The 24,654-nt window shown below is 35.8% G+C and overlaps 1 protein-coding gene across 1 annotated transcript in view; it reads right to left on the bottom strand.

Annotated features, from left to right (window-relative positions):
- Positions 1-24,654, bottom strand: part of VWA8 (von Willebrand factor A domain containing 8) — a 194,234-nt gene that overhangs the window by 13,154 nt on the left and 156,426 nt on the right. Inside the window, exons 38-42 of the mRNA XM_084284039.1 lie at positions 12,923-13,031; positions 12,581-12,737; positions 9,213-9,321; positions 3,165-3,290; positions 1,045-1,203 (exon numbers count right to left, since the gene is read on the bottom strand). Of these exons, the coding sequence (XP_084140165.1) occupies positions 1,045-1,203; positions 3,165-3,290; positions 9,213-9,321; positions 12,581-12,737; positions 12,923-13,031 (660 nt within the window). The remainder of the gene's footprint in view (positions 1-1,044; positions 1,204-3,164; positions 3,291-9,212; positions 9,322-12,580; positions 12,738-12,922; positions 13,032-24,654) is intronic.

Here is a 24,654-nt window from a genome sequence, read left to right as displayed (position 1 = left end):
CTGTTTCAAATTTGCTTGAAATTAAGTAAAATGTTCTGAAGTTCAAGGGGAAAAAAAATGACTGACAGAGTAGGACAGCACAAGATTTGCCTAGGATAGTAGGCTAAAAACACAACGCCTGTCTCATTTTATAGAATTGTTTTCTGACAAGCGGAAGTATAAATGATTGTGGTTTTTTTTTAGAAGACATTCTTGAAGCACATGTCTCCATATGACCTGTTTTTGTACAAGAAATACTATGGAAGAACAGAAAACGAGGGGATTATGCTATCAGAGGAACAATGTGAAGCAAACCTGATTGGATTGATTGGGACTAAGTTTTCTACTGATTTTGTTTAGAAGATTTTACATTTTGTTCAGATGCATTTTATGTCTCGTGATTGAGATGATTTTCAGTTGGACATACTTATTCTTTCATTAAACATTGAGTTTGCCAAGAAATGGCCATTTTTGTCATTTTGGAGGTTCAAGAAATATAACCCTAGACCTTGTTTCTGTTTACAGAGATAAAAAATAACATAAAATTAACTTACATTTCTTCTGCAGGTTACTATTAAATAACATTCTGGACCCAATATGTTCCAGTACAAGAAAGTATTTTCTTCTTTTCAGGTAACAGAGAACATAACTAATGGACAAAGAAGTTTGGTTTCTTTCCATCAGAAATTAATACTGTCTGTACTCTGGGGTGAGATTGAAAGGCTGGGCATTTTTGCATGTCCCAAAGCTCATACTTACCTATATTTTGCAGTCTTAGGTTTTTCTGTATGAAGAAACAAATAAACAAAAGCACAGAAAAAGGCAGCATATTTCATGAAATTAAAGTCTTAAAGTCTTAAATTGAACTCTCCCCTGCTGAAGTGTGTAATGTTTCTTATCCATTCACTAGCATGATTTTTCAGATTGCTAGAAACAGATCAATGCTTTTATTTCCTTGCAGGAATGAATAATGTTCTTTGGCTAGACTGACTGCTGAAACACTTTTTCCACTGCTCCACACAGTCTGAGCCATAACCACAGACCTCTTAGCCCAGCTGTAATTACCTTGAATTTGTGCTCATAATTCTCAAAAGCTTCCATGACCATGCAGACAGCCTCCATGGAGCGTTCCAGTCGTCCATCCACCCCATTAAAGCGGTACATGCTCCCAGATACATCCACCACCAGGCGCAAGCGTTTAGGTTTCTGCTGGGGGCTTCCAGGCTGACAAGGAAACACAGCACAAAAAAAGAGTTTTCTACGGTATAAATGAGAAAACTAAACACCACACAAAGGAAATACATTTTAGAAAGAGAACCCACTGGACTGTGCAGAGCACAAAACCTTTATCCAGCAAACACTGATTATATATATTAAAAAAAAAAAAAGAACAAAACCATTTTAACCTTTTTTGTTTCTAACTGTTTCAAAACAATTACTGAACAGATACCTCAATTTATTCTTTCCTCTCACCTTCAATGACTGGAAAGAAAAAAACTTGAAGAATTCCATACATGCTTGTCAGGAAAATACTTTTTCTGCCTCAGTTTTCATTCTTTATGTTTTATTTCAGTAAGAAGACTCTCAAGTTTGCTCTGTCTGCCAAGGCTCATAAGGGAAATGTTTTTCCTTGGCTTACAGTACTAACAGGGACCCTTATAAGACTGTAAAATCTTGTCTGCTGAGGTTAATAACATTCTAAAAATGTTTGAAATCTTGTTCTGATTAACTACTAGTTTTTTTCTTCATTCTGATCCCGAAACCATTATTTTTTCCTGAAAACAGTCCCCATCTGTTTTAACAATTACTGGCACAGTACATTCAAAGGCGCTGCTTTATACAGCGTGCAGTAAGATGAGTCTGCACTCAAGTAGAAGGCTCTTAAATATGATCTAGCAAAAAAACAAAACCAAAACAAAAACAACAACAAAAAACAAGCAGTCGCATTAAAAACAAATACCTAAAATGTTTCTATTACCTGTAAAGAGTTGCCAGCATTTGTGTGCTTAACACTTTTAATTATTCCCTCAATTAACTGTGGAACAAGTTCTACCAAAAGCAGGAGGAACAAGAAGACCCATTAAATCCTACGTTAAATCCTACTTTTTTTAATGCAAAATTTAAACTTGTCCTTTTTTTTTCCTGTGGTAACTGAACTATTTTAACAAAGTTTTAAAACAGATATATTGTGTAAATGCATTTAGAAAAAGACTACAAATGAAGATCTAATCACTTTTCCCTTATTGATCTTTCATACAGGCAAGGCCAACTTCTATGAACTGGTCCAAGTAACAGACATCAGGACCACATAGCAGAAATAAAAATAACAGAGATTCATCAAATGTGGGTAGCTGATGTGCAAAAAGGTGCTGTACTCACCTATTAAAAAAAAAAAAAAACAAAAAAAAAAACAATCTTAATGTCCAAATTGCAAAAAAAGATTGAAAAAAAAGTCATCTATCATTACTTACTACCGTTAAATATTATTGATTTGCCACACCAGTTCTGGCCTGTTTTTTTTTTTGGTCTGATTCAACTGGTTTCACTGTTGCAGCCTCATGTAAAGCCTAATCATATCTTTTAAGAAAAAGCTGAAATGGGCCACAATACAGACCATTTTATCATACCTTAATGGTTTTGCCTCACACTTTTTTCTCATTACTGTTATTATTCTTGCAAATCCAAATACCTGTGAAAGCCCAAATAGTTTGAGTATTATGGAGTAATAACAGATTTGTAAAGTGTTTGGCTTTTTAAAACTTCCTACAGTATCAGGGTCTACATTAACAAAAAAAAAATAAATAATAATTACATCAGTGAGAAGATCTTTTCCTTTTCTTTTTTTTTAGATAAACAAACAGTTTTCTCATAATTGCCTTCAGCTCATTAAAATATAAAGTAAGAGCATAAAAAGAGTTGCATTGGAAACAAAAGACTGTCTCGATTAGCATACTCTCTCTAACAGTGGCAAATGTGTGGAAAACTGTAAGAAAAGGTGAAGCAAATCTTCCATCTTGCGGTCACCATTGTCTCAGTGAATTCCTGTGCCAGAGATGTTTGTTCTAAGGTATCTCATCTCTATACCTCACTCAAATTCCAAACACATACATTGTACAGCTCCTAAGAAACCATCAAACCTGTTCAGATCTTTCCCTACATTCCCCTGCTACTTGTTGGATACTTACCTGTGGCTCGTGCTCTCCCCGTCGTTTATAAATGGCTTTTTCTCCTGTCAGCCCATCAATGATTTTGGCATCATCTAACTCTCCAACAGCTTGGTGTCTCAGCCACTGTCTTTCCTTACCCTTGGCCTACAACAGAAAAAAAACCCACACCTTAATTCACTTAGTGATGCGGATGTATTTTAGGCAATTTGATTCCTACTGAATATGACATACAAATGAACTTCCTTTGTATTTATGTAATATTTTTGGCGAAAGTCAATGAACACATTTTCATAGCTCTCATACTTTCTTACTTTAAAAGAAAAATTAATACTGACAAAGGACACATTCCCTCTGTAATTTTGCCATCTGTAAGTATTTTGATATATGGCAGTTTAACTGTGGACTGTGAAAATGTTAACCTTTTTTTTTTTCTTGCAAATGTGCTGGTAATCTGTGTAAAAAATCTGTTCAGAAATACAACCAGAAGGACACACATAACTGACCACATATTATGGATTCTCCATCCAAGTAGCACAAGAAGAAAAAAAAAAAAAGGGTGACACAAATGTGAAACTAAGCAGTATTAACCTCAGGTAATGGTAAGTGTCTTCTTTTAAAACAACATTCATAATATGCTATTTTCTATTTTAAAATAAAAACATTGAAAATTGTGATACTCAAGAGGTGCTTCACTAAATGCTTCTTTCAATTTTTTGAAAAGAGCAATGGTTATCTACAGCCTGGCCTGATGAACATGCACTACAATCCAGCAACTAAAACATCCATGGAACTCCTGTATATAGAAGCAAGCACTGAAGATTCAAGTACTTAAGATTACAAAAAACATTTTAAGAATGCTTTAAAATGGGTAGCTTTATCATGTTCATATGTTATAAGATCCATCAAAAAATGGCAAAGTATGCATATACATGTATGTATTTTATGCTTTATTTCATTTTCAATTGCTCATCCCAGCAGTAAACCCACCTACGTAAGATTATTTTAATTTATTTTTATGTATAATGCATTTGCACTATCAGGAAAATTGCTGGTCAGCAGCTGGAGGTAAATCATATATTCAGCAGGACAGAAACTGCCGTAGACATTGGACCTCAGGAATGAAAATCGCTCTTTGACAAGCAGGAAGTGTTATATTACAAATCCCAAGTAGGCCTGGGATTTGCGAGGATGAATCTTTGTAATTTTGTACAGTCTGAGTGGTCAGATGATGGCTTCCTAAGGCTCAGAGAATCTTTGAAATCACTTTGGTCAAAATTTATGAGGTTTTTCTTTTTAGAGCATATGGAAAAAGGCATTCTGGACTACTGCCTACTGCATATTCAAGACTAATGGACTAGTTATCTACGAAAATAAGTGTGCAGAAAGAATACAAAGCCGCAGGGAAAATGTTTTGGTTAGTTCATTTTACAGTACAGAATCAACACAGCTGAGTCAAGCACAGTTTTTTAGTTAGGTTGTATCAGAAGCTTTACAGATGCTTCCTGATGGGAAGAAATAACAATGCCAATATATGGAAACCTCAGCATCTTAGTAAATCACAGGAGGGGAAAGTGGAAAGGATTTCTTAGGGGTTCTGAATTCAGTCAGTTGTGCTCTGTGATATATTTTAGTGGTGTTATGGCTGGCCTAGCTTTAACCCATTTTTGGGACAGGACATCCAGGAATTTGTACCCCAAACTGGTAGCTTCGGCTATCATTAAATGCTCTTTGTATGAAGTTTGAAAGTCTCATTGACTCCTTTGCTGCCCTCAGACTTGTGTAACATTGCAAGAAGACACCTGCAAATTCCAGGTGACCTCTAACTGCTCCACCAAAGTGTCAAACTGTAAATGTTTTCCCACTGTGAAAAACACAGTAGGATAACCCATGGCAAATTGCAATGCTCCAACTAACCATTACAAAGTGCTCCTGGAGACAACATGTTGTTCAGTGAGCAGAGCCTGTCTAAAGTGAATCATGGCACTTCCAGCATGATGAAGATGAGATTGTTCCTAGTCATCTTAGCCACCAGCATACTGGGACACAGATAGAGCCTTAACACTTCCTGAGGGCTGCTGTTTTGTCAAACGTTTGTCATTTGCTTCCTTTCATTAAACAGGAGGGAAAAACAACAGAAGAGTATATAAAATTTCAGCTTCATTGAGCAAATTCTCAACTAGTTTCTCTTCTGCTTGCACTGACAAAGTTTTAGCTTTGGCACTATTTGATGTCCAACGAACAGCAGTGTGGGAAGAAAATTGTTTTTAATTATGAATGTAATTAAAAATCCATCCGACCATTTACCCGCTTATGAAGCTTATGCTATGTTCTGCCTATGCAACAAAAAAACACAGTACTGGAGTTGAAATTTTATTAACACAAATGTAAACATAGAGTTTACATTTCTCTCTTAAAATAGGAAATAATACTAACAAAATCTGACTTAACATCTTTGCAAAATAATACTAAAATTTTAGACTATTCAACATCTGCCTACTCAGTGCAGAATTTCCAATAATTTATTTTCTTTTATAAAAGTTAAAGAAACCTCACCTTAAGCACTTGTGTTATACAATACACACACACACATATATATAAGGTAAGTTTCAGAACAATTTCAATATATAAATTTCGTAAGTCTAAAAGTGATATGGATATTTATGTTTTTAGGAGAAAAAACAGAACTATTATATATATACATCACTTTGGTATTTTCCTAGAAGGGTCATACAGTCCACTACTACTGCAATATACTAACACCAAACTGATGAAGAAATGGTATATATATTTCTTGTGTTGCCTTTAAAATTAGAAAAATTGTGCTAGATACCCTGTCTTATCAGCATGACAATACTAATGATAATACACCACTGCAGTAATTCTTCTCACTGAAAGACTCCAAAGGCATACTTACGTAGAAATATTACAAAATATAACCATGATGTCTGTAAAGAGCTCAAAAAATGCATATGAAACGACTGTATTTAAACATTTAATGGTATAGGTTTGTATGAAACATTCCCAGTTGTAGTCTTCATTTGTTTCTGGAAAAACTTTATGCATATGTTCCCAGAAAAATGTAGTTTTTGAAACCAGAAACCTACTACTGACATAGCACAGGGTTTTTCCCGTCTCAGCTCTCTGAGCTTTGTTTATTACCGGACTGCCACTATTTCACTCTAGCTGCTCTGACATGACAATTCCCACACAGCCTAAATCAGACAGAGCCCCACTAGGCTCAGTGACTCAGGCCCAGGTTCATCCAGTTTAAATGTAGGTGCCTAAAGGATGCTCAGAAGCTACAGGGGCAGTTGCCCCAGACTCCCTCTGTAATCAAAAAGAGTATTTCCAGAGGGCAAGTCATCTAAGGGCTACAAAGCTGGTGAGGGGCCTGGAGCACAAGTTCTATGAGGAGCGGCTGAGGGAACTGGGGTTGTTTAGTCTGGGGAAGAGGAGGCTCAGGGGAGACCTCATTGCTTTCTGCAACTACCTAAAAGGAAGGTGTAGGGAGCTGGGGGTCGGCCTCTTCTCACAAATAACTAGTGATAGGATTAGAGGGAATAGCCTCAAGTTGCACCAAGGGAGGTTTAAGTTGGAAATGAGGAAACATTTCTTCCCAGAAAGCACAGTCAGGCACTGGGACGGGTTGCCCAGGGAGGCGGTGGAGTCACCGTCCCTGGGGGTGTTCAGGGAAAGGTTGGACGTGGTGCTTAGGGACGTGGTTTGGTGGATGATAGTGGTAGTAGGGGGATGGTTGGACCAGACGATCGTGGAGGTCTTTTCCAACCTTTATGATAGTATGATTCTATAAAATCTAAGAAGGCCTTTCTGAGTCACTGAGTAACCGGAAGTTTTTGAATCTAGTTCACATGTACAAGCTTCATTGGGGATGGTCAGCATTAGGAGAGAGAATAAAGCTCATCACTGACTCAGTTTCCTGGAGTTCTAGTTTGCTATTTCTACACAAGATCAACGACAATTTGTAATGTTTTGTTAATTTTGTTCAAATAGTTGACAGAGATCAATGAGTTATGTAAAGTAAAACTAACAATGAAATTATGTTCTCAGACTATATTTATGCATTGCTTTCAAGGATCAGCCTATTCCATATATCTCTTGCTGCTGTTACTGATTTTTGAGGCATCAGCAACTGGACTAGAATCCCAGCCTCTTGATTCTTGGGATGTAAAAGTTAATCATCGAAACATAATTTTTAAAACAAAACCACAAAACCTAGCAATAAAAAGACATATGTTGAAAAGAAAATCCAGGTGAAATGGATTTTAAACATGGACAATGTATTTTCATTATGTGAACACAGTACGTTTTAAACAAGGCAAACACATTTTAAAAAAGCCAAAAGTGTTCTCTACTGAAAAGGTAATGTGGGATTTTCAGAAATTTAAATCTATACTGACATCAGAGGTATCAAGTAGCTCAGTACTGTACCATTGAGTTTTATTTGAGAAATGAGGAATGTCTGACTGATAAAAGAGAAAGAAAACAGTTTTAACTGAAAACCCATAGTGTATGTAAGATTACCATGAAAAAATGGGAGACAGTCGCATATCTCTCAATGGCTTTGATTTACCACATTGTAGAATCTGAATAAAAAATATTTATTTCTCAGTAACATAAAATAAAACATGCTTGGATTCAGCTTCCCAATTAACAGCAAGCATTTTTCAACTAACTCCTGTTATTGTTTACCTTCATTATCTACCTAGTGCATCTTCTAAATAAAATACCAAAACATGTATGGAAATTCATAAAGTTACAAATTTCCGTTCAATATTGCTTTTATTCTAAGAGCTGGCTTTTCCAAATTCATTGAGTTTGCTTTTTTCATCATGCTGTTCATTTATTATCTCTGTGGTTAGCTGTTATGGATTTTCCCAGGAAGTTGGTGAAGTCTCATAAAATTCTGAGGCTTATAAGTCTTTGCTTTGGTATTAAGATGACCTTTTTAACAAAGGAAGAGGATATATCTACTTACATTAAAATACATTATATTTTGACTATGATTAATGTGATCCTTGAATATAACAATTTTGGCTCCAAGGAATAGATATGGGTGATTAAAAAAAAATATTTAAACTTAAGATTCACTTATTCTCTTCTTGTCCTACAGTGTGCTTCCAACTGCATACCTGCTAGAAACATGTTAAAAACAACCATCTGGATAAAAATAATGTAGGGAAAACCAAGATTTATACTTAAAACTTTTCAAATGAATCCTCTCTTTACAAAAAAAAGCCTAAGTCCTGAACTGAAACACATACTAAGTGCATGTATGAATCAAAGTGTGTTATTATAAGACGATCCTAAATGATCATTGAATGAGGAGATCTCTGAGCCCTCAACAGAATTATTTTTAATCAGAGAGATGTCTTATAAGGAGTAAATTTATTTTCTTTTCATTTTCACTGAAGACTAGTAGTTCCTTGCAACAATGCACTTTTTGTTTTACTTACACTGTAGGTGAACACTAGCATTAATAAAACCTGGAGCAGCCACAGGACCAGTTACTAGAAGAAAAGCAAACTAGTGATTTTGGTTAGCTTCCACTTTTGGAGACTGAGCCTATACCTATTTTTAGAGATTTAAAGATTTAAAAGATTTAAATTTTTAAAGATTTAAAAATAAACCCAAGAAAAATTTGTTTAAGCTGCATATGCAGCTGAGCCATGATGTGGAGTAAATGTTTTGTTCTTTTAGCACCTATAGTATTTGCATTTTTAAGTCTTTTGGACAGTAAGTAAAGACAAAGACTGTGCTCTACACACTGTCACATACCCTTTTAATAATGTATCATATTTTCTTTCACAAAATTATAATACTGAATCTCTGTGAGCTCTGTAACTTGTAAAGATGGGCACTGAGATCCACTTAAAAGCTGCCTTTGAAATAGTAGTATGAGATTGTGTTTTTCCCAATGATTATAACATGAATCTGCATTTAACCCTCAAAGGTACCACCAGATGGTAACCGAATATTAGCAGCACAGTATTTTGGGCATAATGTAATGAGCTGACCATGTTCCTTTACCAGTGAATCTCAGATTACCTGCAGATTGTCTAAGATGATGCGGAGTGACTGAACTTGACGTCGTACTGCTCCAGAGAACCTTTCATAAGTAGATGCATCATACTCACTCATCTGAATCTCTTTCAATCTAAAGCAAAGAACAGGGAGCTTAGAACAGTCTAGGAAATAAGAACATCATCCTTTTATGCATATAAGTCACTACATGTATAAACTATAACAGGCTTGCTTACTTGGTAACAGGGAAATTCAGACTGTAATGAACAGACATGACACAAATAAAAAAAATGGCAGATGATCTGAATTTTTGAAAAGTCAGGTGATTGCCAATGTCTACAGGGATGGCCTCACATTAAAACATTAAAGTTATTGATCCTCTGGGTCTCTCCTCATCTTCTTTCATGTTTGGAATGTAAATCAGATGTTCTGAAAACTGTGATCAAATTCTAAAGGTTTTAGTGTCTCAGGTGTTGCTGTATGTACATACAAGGATCATGAGTGCCTATTCATTACTTCACTGTTGGAGTATTTTAAACATATCAAAATCCACATTTTAACGCAAAGGTTAAGTAAAGACACACTCTCAAATCTGTTGTTTAAGATTTATGACTAGTCACTGTGTCTCAAATACCTATGTTTGTACTTCATAAAATGACGAAATCTTGAAACAAAGAAGCTTTAAATGAATGTGAATAAAAATGTGCTCCCCCACAAAAAATGAGTCATGTCACTGAACTCTGTTCTGTCCAGACATCTAACAGAGAAAGCAACATCTGCACTATAAAAACACATGCATGCTTCTTCTGTAAATGAAGACGTTTCCACTTAAAAGTTCTTTTGTTCTTCTCAACATTGTGTCTGAGCAGATACCTTTAAACCGGTGAAACTCAAAATTAGAACGAAATTAGAGATTTAACAGTGAAGTATGAGCTAGGGGACAGATTGATATGCTGGATGTGTGCAACATTTGAGACTTTTGGTGATCCAGCATCATGTAGTGTGGCAGCAATCTTGTATCTGCCCATGCTACCCAACCATGTGTCTGCATTCAATCCTGAGCTAAAACATATTGGTCTATCCATGCACAGCTTATTTCAAACACAAGCACTTCATAACAGCATAATCTTACTCACACTGCTTTGAGAATACTGATTTTTAAATGAACTGCAAATGATTATTAAAGTATGTATAGGCTAGTCATATTTCAAACGCCAATTTTTTTTAATACCATGACAAGTTACTTGCCTGAAATATATACTCTACAGTAGAGAATGAAAACACCATAGATCTAGATCCAAATTGCTGTCTAGACTAGACCTTTAATAACATTAAAATCAAACATCAAATTCTTGTTGTGTTTAGTATGACTCTGTATTTTTCTATTTCGAATTATGTACTGATGTAGTCATTATAGCCAACTATTATTATTCATTAGAGGCTGGAAAACATAATGTTCAGTGCTGTACACTTTCATTTACTTCACAGCTGCTATCAACAAGGAAAATGTTTCTTTATGTATCAAACAAACAAAAAATCTCACATGCAGTTTTACTTTGGTAGAATCCACAATGATCCACAATGAAAGCCAGTTTAGAAAAATACCATGAAAAATACCGCATTTATTCAAGAGTAGTTGCTAACTCCATTCTACCAAAATAGGGCAATTTTAAATGTTTTCTGCTAGCCAGTGAAGCAATCAAAAGCCTTCGTAATAAAATTATCCCTACCAGATAATCATATATAAGCAAAACAGTGAAATTTGCAGCATCCTTTTTTTTTCTTCTCCTTAGCCTGAGGACTCCAACCTCCCTTTTCCTAACTTTTATCTGTTAGTTTCCAGAATTACTCAAAAGCTACAGAATAATAGTCCAAGTCCAATGTGTCTTCAGAATAGGCTACATTTACTGCTGGTACATGCTAGTTTACTGATTTTAGCAGGACACATACTGTTATCTCATATGCTGATACTCAGATTTTACAGAACACAGCTGCACTGCTGCCATGACATGCATCGGTATCTACAAATTTCCCCTGTCATGGGCTTTCCAAAGCATCATACAGGCAGCTAGAAACCCACTAAAGCACGACATGTGTGCATATGTGTAAACAGATGTACAGTATCCAAGACCTTACGTATCAACTGGTTTTATTATGGAAAAACTGATAGGCAATTTTGTAGAAAGAGGATTAAATGTAGTCCTCCATACCACCCCTCTAAAACACCAGGAAAAAAAGACAGCCCTGCCTCCACCCTGAAAGCAAAGCCTGAAGTAACTACTTTTAATTTAAATTTCTGGATGCCGCTTGTGTAAATTATGTAGCTATTAAAAGGTATTTTCCTTTTCAGAACTTCATCCTGTGAAACTCTAGTATAATATGTACATTTTCCCTGTCTTTATTAATCACTAATGTTCTAATGAATATGTTAAATGCTCCAGGCAATTTAGTAATAAAAACAAGATTAAAAAAGGAAACTTGACCTGAATGCAATAGAAAAATTGCTGGGTTTAAATACACTGATTCATGTACAGCGTGTGCTCTATGCTTGAAAGCCTTTTTATTTATGCCATTTGCTTCAACTGATGTAATCTCACCTACTCCTTATAGTATCCAAATTTGTCCTCCTATTGGGCATCACTTTGTTAACAGGAGCAAAATGTGAGCTGATAAAGCTGATTCTAAATTTATTCGCTCTGATCTTTTAATCTGTCTAGTACTCTCTTCTTTCACACTGCAGTTATGTCCTGGGCTGAAACATAAAACTCATTTGGTATGACTGTCAATACCCTTAGTTTTTTTATGCCAAGTACCAGAGCTGACCTGAAATTTCAGACAGTGGAAGAAATCTGAATCTCTGTGCATGGTATGAGAAATCCTTAGTTAGTAACCCTGTGTCACACTAATGCAGGGAAGATCTACAGGTCTCATAGAAATGTCTGTTGAGATCTAAGAGTTCAAATCATCTAAGCAATAGGCTACAATTATTTCAAACAGAAGCAATTTGCTCATAATAGACCATTTCAAAAGATAATTGTTAGGTGACCAACTTCTAACAACATGCAACCTCTATTTACCACAATTCACACAATTTTCATGTGGTAGATCCCTTTTTAAAAAAGATAAAATAATCAGATCACTCTCCTTATCCACCTAGTTATGTTTTACTCTACCAAACTCCACTGTCCACAATTAAGCCACAACAATGTGGCTTAATTTAATAAAGCATTCTGTATGTCCTGTCCAGAACAATTAAACACATGCTGGTAAGCTCTGTTAAATTATAATGATCAGGATAAGGTAGTTGCTAAATGTAGTTAATAAAGAAAATTCCCTTCAGCCATCTTTACCTAGTTCTTCTGGGAAATGAAAGGGAAAATAAAGACTTTCACCTCTGTTTAAAGGCCTTTTCACCCATCTCTCGAGCAGCTCTCTTAACCTCTTCAGGAACAGCATCCTTTTCAGCTTGCGATATTTGGTAAACCTTATGGCCAGCATCCAATCGATATGGGCCACCCTTGCCACCTAACCCAGCAGTATCTCTTCCACCTAGGATAGTAGAGATAAAAAATAAATAAATTAAGAATAGGCATTAAATAATAAGAAAATATTTTCTTTTCTGCATTAAGTAAACTATCTCTAAGCAGAGAGTAGGCTCGTATACATCCATTTCTGACTAGTACAGCCTCTCTCAGACATCCTTCCATGATGCATAAAAAATAATGAATGAAAACCTGTTCCACCAGCCCAAGTATTTCCACCAACATGAGGCATGTTTTTTGGATCCACTTTTCCATGTTTGGGGGAACTGACATCCAAACCACTGTCCCTCTGAATGGTTATCTGTAAAACAGAAAATAGAGACATAAATCTCTTTTTTATCAAGCAAAACCACTCTAACAACCTAACAACAACTGACTAGGTCTTTTACTCTGCTCCTGAGAGGCATGTTAGACCCATATCAGATCTCAGAATACAAACCTAAACCACTCAGCACATTCAGATTTTGTCCACGCTAGAAAAGTGCTTATTGATAATGACTAACATAATTTGAAATTCCACTGTAAACAGGATCATCCGCTGTCTGAACACTTCTTGTAGTATAGGCAACACCTGTCTGTATAGCCAATTTACAAATTTCATGCGCACCCAGCTACAGCTCCACATTCTTTATTGATGGGCAGATTGATCATCTTTCTGTGAACAGTGACTAAATAAATGGCATGTTCTTCTCATATTACACGCTCGTGTAATCCTTAACTTCCCCACCATGACCACAAATCTATAGCAGTGGGTTTTCTCCTGCAAATGCCTGTCCAGTGACAGCACTTTCCCCATCAATTTACCGTACCGCCAAAGGCTCAACAGCTGTCAGATGGTCAAGACTGAGTCACTTTAGGCTGGGATTGGATTTAAGCGGGTGAGTGAAGGTAAAAATAGTTTATCCTGTTATAAACTCCGAGTCATGCAGTGAATCAATGATTCATGTGTAAACTGCTCTACAATTACTACACTTCCATAATTTAATGCCAGTTTACTATTATATGAAATTCAATGACAGATATAAAAGCGATGTCTTTATATCTAACCTCTATAGATTAACTTTCTTCTCATTTACCATAATACATTTATATCTCTGATGAATTTCCATGTCCCATTAATGACAATTTATTGCCTTCTCAAAAGTTCACTGGCTTTATGAGGGTTTTCACTGGAACCATATAGCAGTTTAATTCCTGAGTTCACTGTCTTGTAGACCCAACTTAATACTGACATGAATTCCATACATGTTTTTGAACTGAAAACATGTGTTCTAACAACAGTCTCTTGGCAACTATTCAAAATATAATTTACTTCCACTTTACAGAATTGATATTAATTCAAAGAGGTACAATACATCCTCTGTGAACCATGTCATTAGTGTAAAATCAAGATCTAATCTGCTAAATTACATTAATTTAACATTTGTATAGGAAGAAAGACACGTAACCACAACAGCATGTTACCCTTAGGGGTCTATACTTTTTTGCTTTAAGAGATTTCTTCCAAAATAAACAGTTCTTTTTCTGTAAAACTGGTAGATTTCAAAACTATCAGAAACAACGGGGTAAACGTAACCCACTAAACTTAGTTTAATGTAAAATCATAAAATCAAAGCTGTAGTGTCAGCTTCAAGAATCAAAACAAAATAATCTATAAACAATAAAACGATGGCGAATCCTTTACATTTGCATCCTTCTAGGTTCTTTGTAGAAAAATACACAAAATTCTGCAAAAGAAAGCTCTATGAGGCAAACATAGTTTGTGAAACAGATACCAAATTCTCTTTTTGTCAAGTTTTCCTACTGATAAATTTTACCATTTTGAAATACAATTACCGTTTAAATTTTAGCAGTGAAAAGTTCAGTAGACAAAAAAGCTGTTCACATAATTTTCTCGAATATAATAAATTGTTCATGTATTTCTAGTAGATATTATTAGGTTTCAAAGATATATATACATTCTACAACAGTTTTGATCTGATTAAAGTAGGTATTCTTAACTTTGAAACAGAATATGGTTAACAGAAGATCTTTTATTTTAAAATGACATATAACTTGTTTAAAGGACAACAGAACATCCTACATTCTATTTCTATTAAAACCTTGAAAAAAAACCTGCATGGGAGAGAGAGAAAAAGAGACAAGTGGTACAGTCAATCACAGCGCAAGAATGTGTCCTCCTTACTAATTTGTTTCTATATAGTTAGTAGTCTAGTCGGTAAAATATTTGAAAATTTAAGGAAACTAGAATGGAATAACACCAGCAGAGGTATAAATATGAAGGCAGTGAATTCCAGCAGTTTTACAAATCTCCTTGTTTTTTTAAATAACATCTGTGCACACAGAAGGAATATTTTAAAAATCTTTTTTTTGTTGTTGCTGGATTGCTTGTGTAATTATTATTTTTTTTTAAATTACCACACACTTAGAAACTATGTTAAATTAGCAAACTGTAGAGACTCTGGAAAAAACAAACAAACAACAAAGAAACAACAACAACAACAACAACTTCTGGATATACCCTCTCATATTTTCTTTGAGCTGTTAGGTAATGGCATTAGTGACTTATCTGTTCTTTCTCCTCATCATCTCTCTCTCCACAGTAGAGTTTCAATGTAATTTTACAACTAACAACATCTCTCTGCTGTAAAGTTTTTTTAAATTATTTTTTATTTATTTATTTTTTTCTTCTAGAAAGTAAAAATTAGATTAGCAGACAAAAAGAATTGAAGATATATTTTAGAAATAATAAAACAGTAAATCACTGAGTCTGGACATGAAAGCAAAGGAAGGATGAGGAAAAAAAAAAAAAACAACGAAAAAAAAACTTTTGGACAACTTTGTACATTCTTCAGCATGACGTATAAAGAGATGGAAAAGCCATAGATAAGTCACCCCTCTGAGGTTTGAAGGAATTCTTGATGTTAGAATTGTTGGAAAGGTAGATTTAAGGGTGAGGATCCAACACTATTCAGAAGCTGGCAAGCTGAAAGACAGAGAGGAAAATCTACTTTGCCTGGAGTGAGAAGGAAGACAAGAAAAACAAGTATTGGAAACACAGGAAAAGCTCAAATATATTGAAGAAACCTACACTAACTTTTCCAAGCTTGTCTGATTGGAATTTCTAAAACTACTAAGATTTCTCTTAGTGTTCTGTTGGGTATCTTCCAAATACATATATAAACTGCTTGCTCAAAAGTTGACCCAAATCCCCTCCTGCATACTCAACTTCTAAATCTGTTATAAGATTTCTATCAGTTTTGCTTCTTTCAGTGAAGAGTTTTGACTAGGCTTCTCCTTTTAAGAGAAACTTGTGCTTTCTTTATATGCTTTATATGCACTGAAAGGCTTTATTCAGTATCGTGAAGTATCATTTAATGCAGCCTGTTGTGGATATTACAGCTCTGTAAAACAACAGATGAATTCAGTTTAGAAACATTGAGTTTCAGCTATGAGGTAAGGGTCAGAGTAGAATAGCTGAAAAAACAGTGATAGTGCTTTCCTTCTAAGTGCTTTCCTTCTAAGGCTTCCATTTGATTTCCAAAATAACCACCACTTCCAAAACTCTGCATGCATGTTTTAATTGTGCATTTAATTGTGCACTACTGATAGGACTAGGGGGAATGGCCTCAAGTTGTGCCAGTGAAGGTTTAGGTTGGAAATGAGGAGACATTTCTTCTCAGAAAGAGCAGTCAGGCACTGGGACGGGTTGCCCAAGGCAGTGGTGGAGTCACCGTCCCTGAGGGTGTTCAAGGAAAGGCTGGACATGGTGCTTAGGGACATGGTTTAGTGCGTGACATTGATAGCAGGGTGATGGTTGGACCAGATAATCTTGAAGGTCTTTTCCAACCCTGGTGATTCTATAATTCTATGATACAAATGTCACTCTTATCTTACTTTCTAAACACAAGGCTTTCAATAATCATCAATGACCTTAGTGACTGGTTTTCAATCTTTTTATTTTTTTTTAACTCTATTATTTTCTCAGGCATGTACACTAATGGGTAATGGGTGCATTTGAGAGGACTTTGTGGATGGAGACTCTGTAGGTGTTCCAAAGTCAATGAAAGAAACAAACAAACAAAATCTGAGAAGAAGAGAAAGATGCTAAAGGAATGGCTTTTACTGAAAGGACAATGGTACAAAGAAACATCTCAAAAGAAAAGGAAATGAAGAGAAAAGAGCAAACACCAAGAATTGTTAATGCTTTGACTTAATTTTTTGGTCCTGCCCCTTGCTTCATTCACTCCCTACAGCAAAGGCAGTGAGGCATGAATAGATCTTAACACTCATTTTACATTGGATGAGAGATACACATTATCTGAACTACGTGCTCAATATCAGTTCCTTCTACGATACGTGAATGCACGCCAAACAGCTTTACACGGTTACACTTCATTTGTTTTTTGGATATCACTGGGATTCTAGGAGCCAAATGAATAAGGGTAGCTGATAGAAACAAATTTACTTTGGAAACTAAGTAGTCTTATCATCCTTCATATAGTAATGTAAAAAACACAATTAGGCCCAGAGAAGCCAGCTACAGGATTTAATGCACTCAGCAACACAATGAAACCAGGTGTTTCACATCTGTGTTGCATTTATGCTGAACAGCTATTAAATGCATACTGACCTGTGACAGGGGTCACTATGAAGAGGAGGCAAAGGTTGGTTGTTTTTTCTAGAATTTAGCTAGTCAAGCAGACCACGGGAATTAAAGGGAATTTATATTTGTACTACCCAAATCTTAAACTATGTTTTGAAGTGGATCTAGAACTACTTTCATGCCACATAAGCAAATGGGAGATTGCATTCTATTGGATTTTGATGTGAAATAATCCAATTTAATAAATAAACTCTTGGAGAGCAAGGAATCACTGGCATACATCATTGAATGCAAGGCCCAATTTTAATACTTTATTCATCCCTCTGTAAAAGACTGAATTTGCTGAGAATTGCACAGCTGACCCAAATACAACTTGCCTTGCCTCTACAAGATACTGTCACAACTATGGGAAGAAAGGAGCTTGCAATAATCCATTAACAAAAATGTGTGAATTATGAAGAGGCCTGCTGTAGTCTATTATTAAAATGATTATGTCCCACGCTTACATCAGCATTTCATTCCAACATATGCAGTGCTTTCATAATTACATACTTTCTTTTTGAGCTCACAATTCATTTTACTCTCCTACCTTAAAACAAATCTCTCAAGCAGTATGAGTAAAATTGTTCTAAACATTATCAAATTTAGTTTCAGCTGGTTTTGTACAAGAAAGCTTAACAATATTTTAGCACTCAGTGAACTTATTCATGCATTGCAAAGAAACTGAGAAAAAATGTCTCTAAAATGAAGCTTCCATACCTCAAGGGCAGTCCCAAGTAGCCCGACTACATATTTCTGTATCTCAGCAAGCGTTGGTTGCCCTCAATTTGCTTGTGCCAATAAAACAAACATAATAAAAGAGACAACAGCCAGTCTTCAGCATGTCTGATGACAACAAAATTATTCTATTGGTTGACTTTTTATAAGGTGCTTTCAATAAGCTATTCAAAGTACATCTAGACTGAATATATTTTAATGTTCAAACTTCCCTATTATTAGAATGCTTGTAATAGTGTCTGTCCAATTTAGTCAGCAAAATACAGAATTCAGTATGCCAGTTTTTCAGTCCTTCAAACTGCAGTGTTCATGATCTTCAAGTCTACCACCTTTTCATCAATGCTCTTTATGTCCATACATTCTTATTGTTCAGGTCTGTTAAAATAAACTGAAATCTAAAACACCAGAAATCATCTCTGGGGAAGAGACAGGGAAAGAGATAGTGAATCTCATCTCCTCCTGGATTTTCACACTTGAAACTCTCTCTATTCCTGGGATTTTCATGCAGGAGATATAACCAACAACTTTCAATATTTTAGATGCCCATAGCTCCATTACAGTCTTGTAAGACATATACTCCCTAAAACAAGGGGCAGAGCACGTACTTAGATTTAACAGCTCTCAGAAAAAGAACTCTTGGTTATAGGTTAGGAAATTTCATTGAGACTTTGTAAGCAGAGGTCAGCTGAGGTTGAAATTATTTCTAGCTATGAATAGGAAAGTAATAAGTGCTTTCAGTAAAATGTGAACTACTTTTTCCTTGATGCAGTCTGGGATGCATCTCTGGTGAAGACTGATTTTTCTGTTGGAGCCATTCCTGTCGCCCTACCCTGCATGTGACATGCTGCTTCTGTTCAACACAGTAAATCAGCTAGAGAGTAAATGGCCTTTTAATACAGCAGCTTACTTCAGCATTCTGATTTGGTTAACTTCATTAAAATTCCTGAAAGGCAAAAGACGTGTCAGTGCCTCCCATTCAGGAGTGCTTGCCAGAAAAGCTCCTTTGCAATGTTCTCAGCAACAAAAGCCTGTTTCTGCTTGAGGACTGGTGAAGAAACACTGGTTTCTAACGGAGGAGAGCTCCCTCATGCACAGGGCAACAGAAATTTCCTCTGTTAGTGTGAATGCTCCTGGCACTGCCAGTACTAACTCGTATCGAGTCCACTTACCCAAGGTACAATGCTTATTTTAATACTCTGGATACAACTTAAAAAAAGGAAGAAAAACAGGAAAAGTAATTTCAGACTTCCAGACTAACATCCCACAGATGTAAAGGGATGCAATTTGTACTTTAAAAAAAAATGGACTACAGTTGTATCCTCAAACCTCCCCAGATTAATTTTTTCTTACCCTATCGGGTAAAACAGACCTGGCCATTCCTTACAGGATTCTGCATCTTCATAACCGAGATAGATGGACTCACAGCTTAATATAGACTAAACACACACACACAAAAAGGCAGAACATTGTTTACAAAACACAAGCAAGCAAAATCTGCAGTATTTACAGCTATAGAGAATATTTACATAAGATTTAAAAAAGAAGCTAAGGTGACCAAACAATTATTTTCACAAGCACTTATTAGTAATAATAGAGCATCATTGGATGTTTCTTACTTTTTTTGAAAGAAAATATGAAAAAGAATGTGTGCATTAAGGTTTGAGGTGCAATACAGTTCACATGACTAAAGTGCTTAATTTAATGTAAGTTAAGGACATGTGCAATAGATTAATTAGTTACATGATTAGAACATCCAAGGAAAGCAGACAGGTATAGGCAGATTCTAGACTACCTAGATTCCATTCTTCTTCTACTCTTTTCATCATAAAGGGAAAAACCCTGCTGAGATACAAATTTGAAGATAATCACTCTTCTCCTAACATACCTGGTACACAGAGGAAAAGAATGAATGTGCTATTTTGCCTTGTCATTAATATACAGTATTTTAAAACATGTAGTTATAGTCAATGAAGAATATGTACCATTTGCCATACACATAAGCAATTGCTGAAAAAAAGAAAAAAGAACTCCAGCTCCTTACATAAATTTTAAAAAACATTACAAATAGTATAAAGCAATTAAACTATTGACGTTTTCTTACATAGCATTCTTCCTTCATCAGTACTGTGGACAAAGATTTGTCATATGTCAGGAGATCATGCAGGGAAAGAACCGAATATATCTTAGACTTTTGTCCTACAGGTGATTTAAGAGAGACTGATTTGCTCACCAAAATCTGGAAAATCCTTCATCACAGCCATACGTTGTTATGAAGGAAGATTGACTTTGCCTGTAACGGAACATGGCTATTCTCCAGGTGAAAAAGGCATTAAATAATCCAACCCACAGTGGCACAAAGGATTAGGAAATGTTTTCCACAGAATGCAGAATGTATTTTAGCAGATGTGCAAACGAGTGATTTTCCCTGAAACTAAACCTTTGTTTTGTTTTAGCTTCCTCCCTAAGCCCCATCAACAACCTTAAAACCTCAGCGTTACCCTATGCTTTATTTAACAAGTCACTTCCTTTCCTCCAGTACATTTTTTTTTATATCAGGAGTAAATAAATGTACTATTTTCTCAAAGAGTATGTGAAAGCTCCAAATCAAGGAAATCAATGGTTAATCTGCCTGTTTCATGCTGTTTTTGCATTCCATTGTAAAACTGATTCAACCAGACAGAAAAAAAAACAAAACAGATTTATAATTTATTTACATAAAACAAGCGAGAGAAACACAAAAACAGGCAAAAAAAAAAAATCTAATTGCTTCCACTACTTTTACTTGTACTGTATCATAAACAGTTTTTTTCAATGTTCTAAAAGCTAATAGCACAATTTCTATTCATATCAACAATGCAAAATTGAGCCCACAAGCCGTCTTTCCACATAAAAGAATATTCAGTATTAGGCAAGAAGACAATAATCATGTATGCAATTCCCTCTGTCTTCAGTTTTATCCTGAAGTGAAAAAACATTAGTGGCACTGCAGTATAAAATACATTTAATAGGCTTTAGTCACTCATTTTGCTTCACTTTTATTTTCTATCTTGTCTGCAAAACTTTGCAAGAATTCAGAATGAACTAATGAAGCTTCATGCATTATCTGACTGCCAGGAACATTTCTTTTGAAAAGTAGCTTTTAAAATTCATACAGGCATCAAACTTTTGTCTCAAATAGCAAGCCCACTCAAAGCATCGTAACTTTAGTGCAATTTTAGATTTGTAAAATAAAAACAAAATCAACATAAAAAGAACATTATATAGCATGCAGCCACTGCTGATGTAGGTAGGTCTTCACTTGACCTAAATGCTGTCACTCTAAAAATCAGCTCAGAAACTCTGCAGCAGTGGATGCATTACAATCTACTGTCCATGACTGCATACTCTGTGGTTTAAAGGCTGGATAAACTACATGAAGTAATGATAGGCTTTCATATATTTTCTTCTCTATCTAAAAGATCCTCCATTATGTTAACACCTGTGGAAATTCCAGTTTCATCTGTTATTACTGAAAATTGCCATGTCAATTATTTTCAACTATGAGATCATTTTTAAAGTAAACTACTAAATGTGATCAGAGCAGACAGTGTCTGGCACGGTTATTTACTCCACACCTCCTAACATCAATAAACTTGAAGAACACTGAATTTGATTTCTGGAGTATATAAACACAACTAGAAAGAAGGGAGAAATGGATTATGGTGACAGTAAGGAATATTCTGGACAGAAAATAGCAGGGATATTGCACGGTCAAAACCAAGTTGGAAAAAAAATACACGTGAAAGCAAAAAAGCTTTATTTTCTACAGATCTAGGACTTGTCAAAAAAAAAAAAAAAAAAAACAACTTAAGAAGCAGAAATATAACTTATTAAAGATAACTATGTTGTTTTGGGTTCTAAAGGAATATTTAGCATCACCGTAACAGACCAGATGATTTCAATTGTCACAGCATTTGTCGTCACATTAATTAGAGAACAAGTTTCCTAGGAGCAGAATCATTAGCCTGGCTCTGACAGCAGGATTTCAGTGGCGTTAGGAGCTCTAGCATGTAAGTCAGCAATGTGCACTGCTGCAGACTTGGAGATTCAAAGGCTGCTGTGCTGAGGTATTATATTCTCTCCCAAGAGGACTGTGGTCTTTCAGAGGAAGTTCAGAGGAAGAAAGAGGAACTTTGTCCTGGATCAGCCTGCTCTAACAGGAAGCTAAGGTTATTTCCATTCCTCCTCTTTGTCTGTCCACTCTAATTAGGCTGGAAGAGCTTCAGGAAAAGGAATGTATTTTAAAAGCGTAGTGCTTCTGACAAGTGCCTTACTCCAGCTGAGGACATTTATATGAGAAAAAGTAGCTGACAGAGAACTGATGACCTTTATCTGAGTTTCTTTTCCCAGCGGAGAATTTTAGGGAGGTGAACTTTTCAAGCTCCATGGGTCCCTGGCTGTCTAGGCTCATGTTTCCCCATACTCAGTGCCTTGTTCCCACTTTGTTAGAATGAATCATGCAGCCCAGGAAAAGGTCACAGAGGTAAACCCACAGTGTGCCCTATGCCTGGCAAAGAAGCCCCAAACCCACCCCACTGAGAACTGCTAAAGGGCAATGAATAGCTGGGGCTGGAGTATCTGGGCTCATGGACCTCAGCACTGCAAACACTTCCAAATTATTTTATAATCCAGTTATTGATTTATACTCCCGTATTTTATAATCCAGTTATTGACTAGGTAGCACTGTTACCTGCAGTATTTCAAGTTTTTCAGGACCCTGCGCAAGACAGCAGAATGCTGGCATATGGTTATTCCGAACTTATGAAAACATTCCTCTGCGGATGTTTTTCATAATTTACGAAATTTGGATCTATATATTTAAGGTGACCAAAATCACTGTTATTGGCTCACTGATGCCCTCATGTGGCCAGAATAGCCACCTGGTCCACAGTAGAAAAATAAGAACTTGAAGTATTGAGTGGGGTGAGGACCACGCTTACTGAAGGCTATGCTTTTAACTCAGATCAGGAACTGCAGTTTTGCCCAGATCAGTCTTAACATCAGCAAAAGGCTGGAGTTTTGTCAAAATGTGCTGAAGTACAATGACATTTTTGAAAAAACGAACAAACAAACAAACAAACAAACAAAAGCATTAAATTAAATTAAAGTGGGTGCTGAGCAGTAAATACAAACAAGTTCAGAACACTGAAATTCCTGAATCAATTATACTTAAGATAAACATCCAACCTTAAAAATAAACTTGATCAGGAGAACTTGCATTATCCTACTTTTTCAAGTACAAACTGAAGCCTCAGAAAATCAAAAGAAAAGAGAATGATTTGGATAAAAGCAAACTATTAATTCCCTTGAAAGGTAAGTCATTGTATGGTTGCGCATGAATAGTTGAGTTGAGTACAAATACAATAAATGAGACTGTTCAGGAAAGGGAGTAAGATGTTTGTTGCTCAAGATGGCAGAGAATCAGACAACTGGATTTTTTTGGCCTCAGCTCAAAGAAGAGAAAAAGGCATAAGGGAAGGGAAATCTCCTTCCATTTCTAAGTATCCATTTCCCTAAATCTGTAAGTATTGCTTTGCATACTGAAGATGGGATTTGGACCCAGACTGCAGACACCTAAAGGTAGGGATGTGCCAGGTAAGCCAGGTGTCTATGCATACCATTACAGTACGTGGTGTTTGAGGAGCCACATAGCTACACAAATGCAGGTGTCTCCTTCAAGGTGAGCTATTCTGGCTCTCTTGGTAATAATGGGAGCGAGCTCAGATGCTTATGGGATGCTTAGCTCAGAAATAGATGCTGAAATGCCTACAGGTCTGGAGCTGGATGCTACTCATCCTTTCTGTTACTCTTCAGCGTTTCCAAGCACACCCAAAGCAATCTACACAAGCTGCTAGTGTATAAGCAGCAATATATGTATATAATGGTGTATAATGTATAATGGTGTATAAGCAATAATGTTTAATTTCCACAACAGCTATACAGGTGATTTCCAAAAACAGCTAAGGGAAGTACCCACATCATATTATGAAAACTCAAAGATAACTACACAAGTTTGCTTTTTTTCCCTAATATCAGTAGGAAATGAAAGAAACAAATCTAACAGTTCTTCAAAAAATCGAGTGCAGCTAGTTCAGGACTAAAAGCACTACTACTCTTTTATCACTTCACTTGGCCCTTGTTCTGGCCATGCAATGGAAAAGTCTAATTGCAAGAATTGTTCATACACATTACATTTTTTTTTTTAATTAATTCCTCTGTAGATTTTACTAGACAATGTATTTGTATCACCCTTCCTTCCTGATGGTCTCCAGTATTTCATGATGATTGACCTGAACTGCTCCCTGCTACAATTGGAGGCCAGTCCAGCTGTGTAGCATAGGGATTCCTAGGTCTTTTTCCTAAACTGCTCTGAAAACTCTTCTGCTAAATACACTTCCAGTTCTTGTTCATTATGAAATATGTCCTGAAGGACTGTGAAGTTATGGTAATCCCTTGAAATAATTCTAATTTAAGAGAGTCAAAGTGCAGGTATGACATCTGG

Source organism: Netta rufina (assembly GCF_964035555.1).
Source record: "Netta rufina genome assembly, chromosome: 1".
Taxonomy (NCBI): Eukaryota; Metazoa; Chordata; class Aves; order Anseriformes; family Anatidae; genus Netta; species Netta rufina.
Note: the sequence above shows the minus strand (reverse complement) of the source record. Positions and strands in the feature narration are given on the sequence as shown.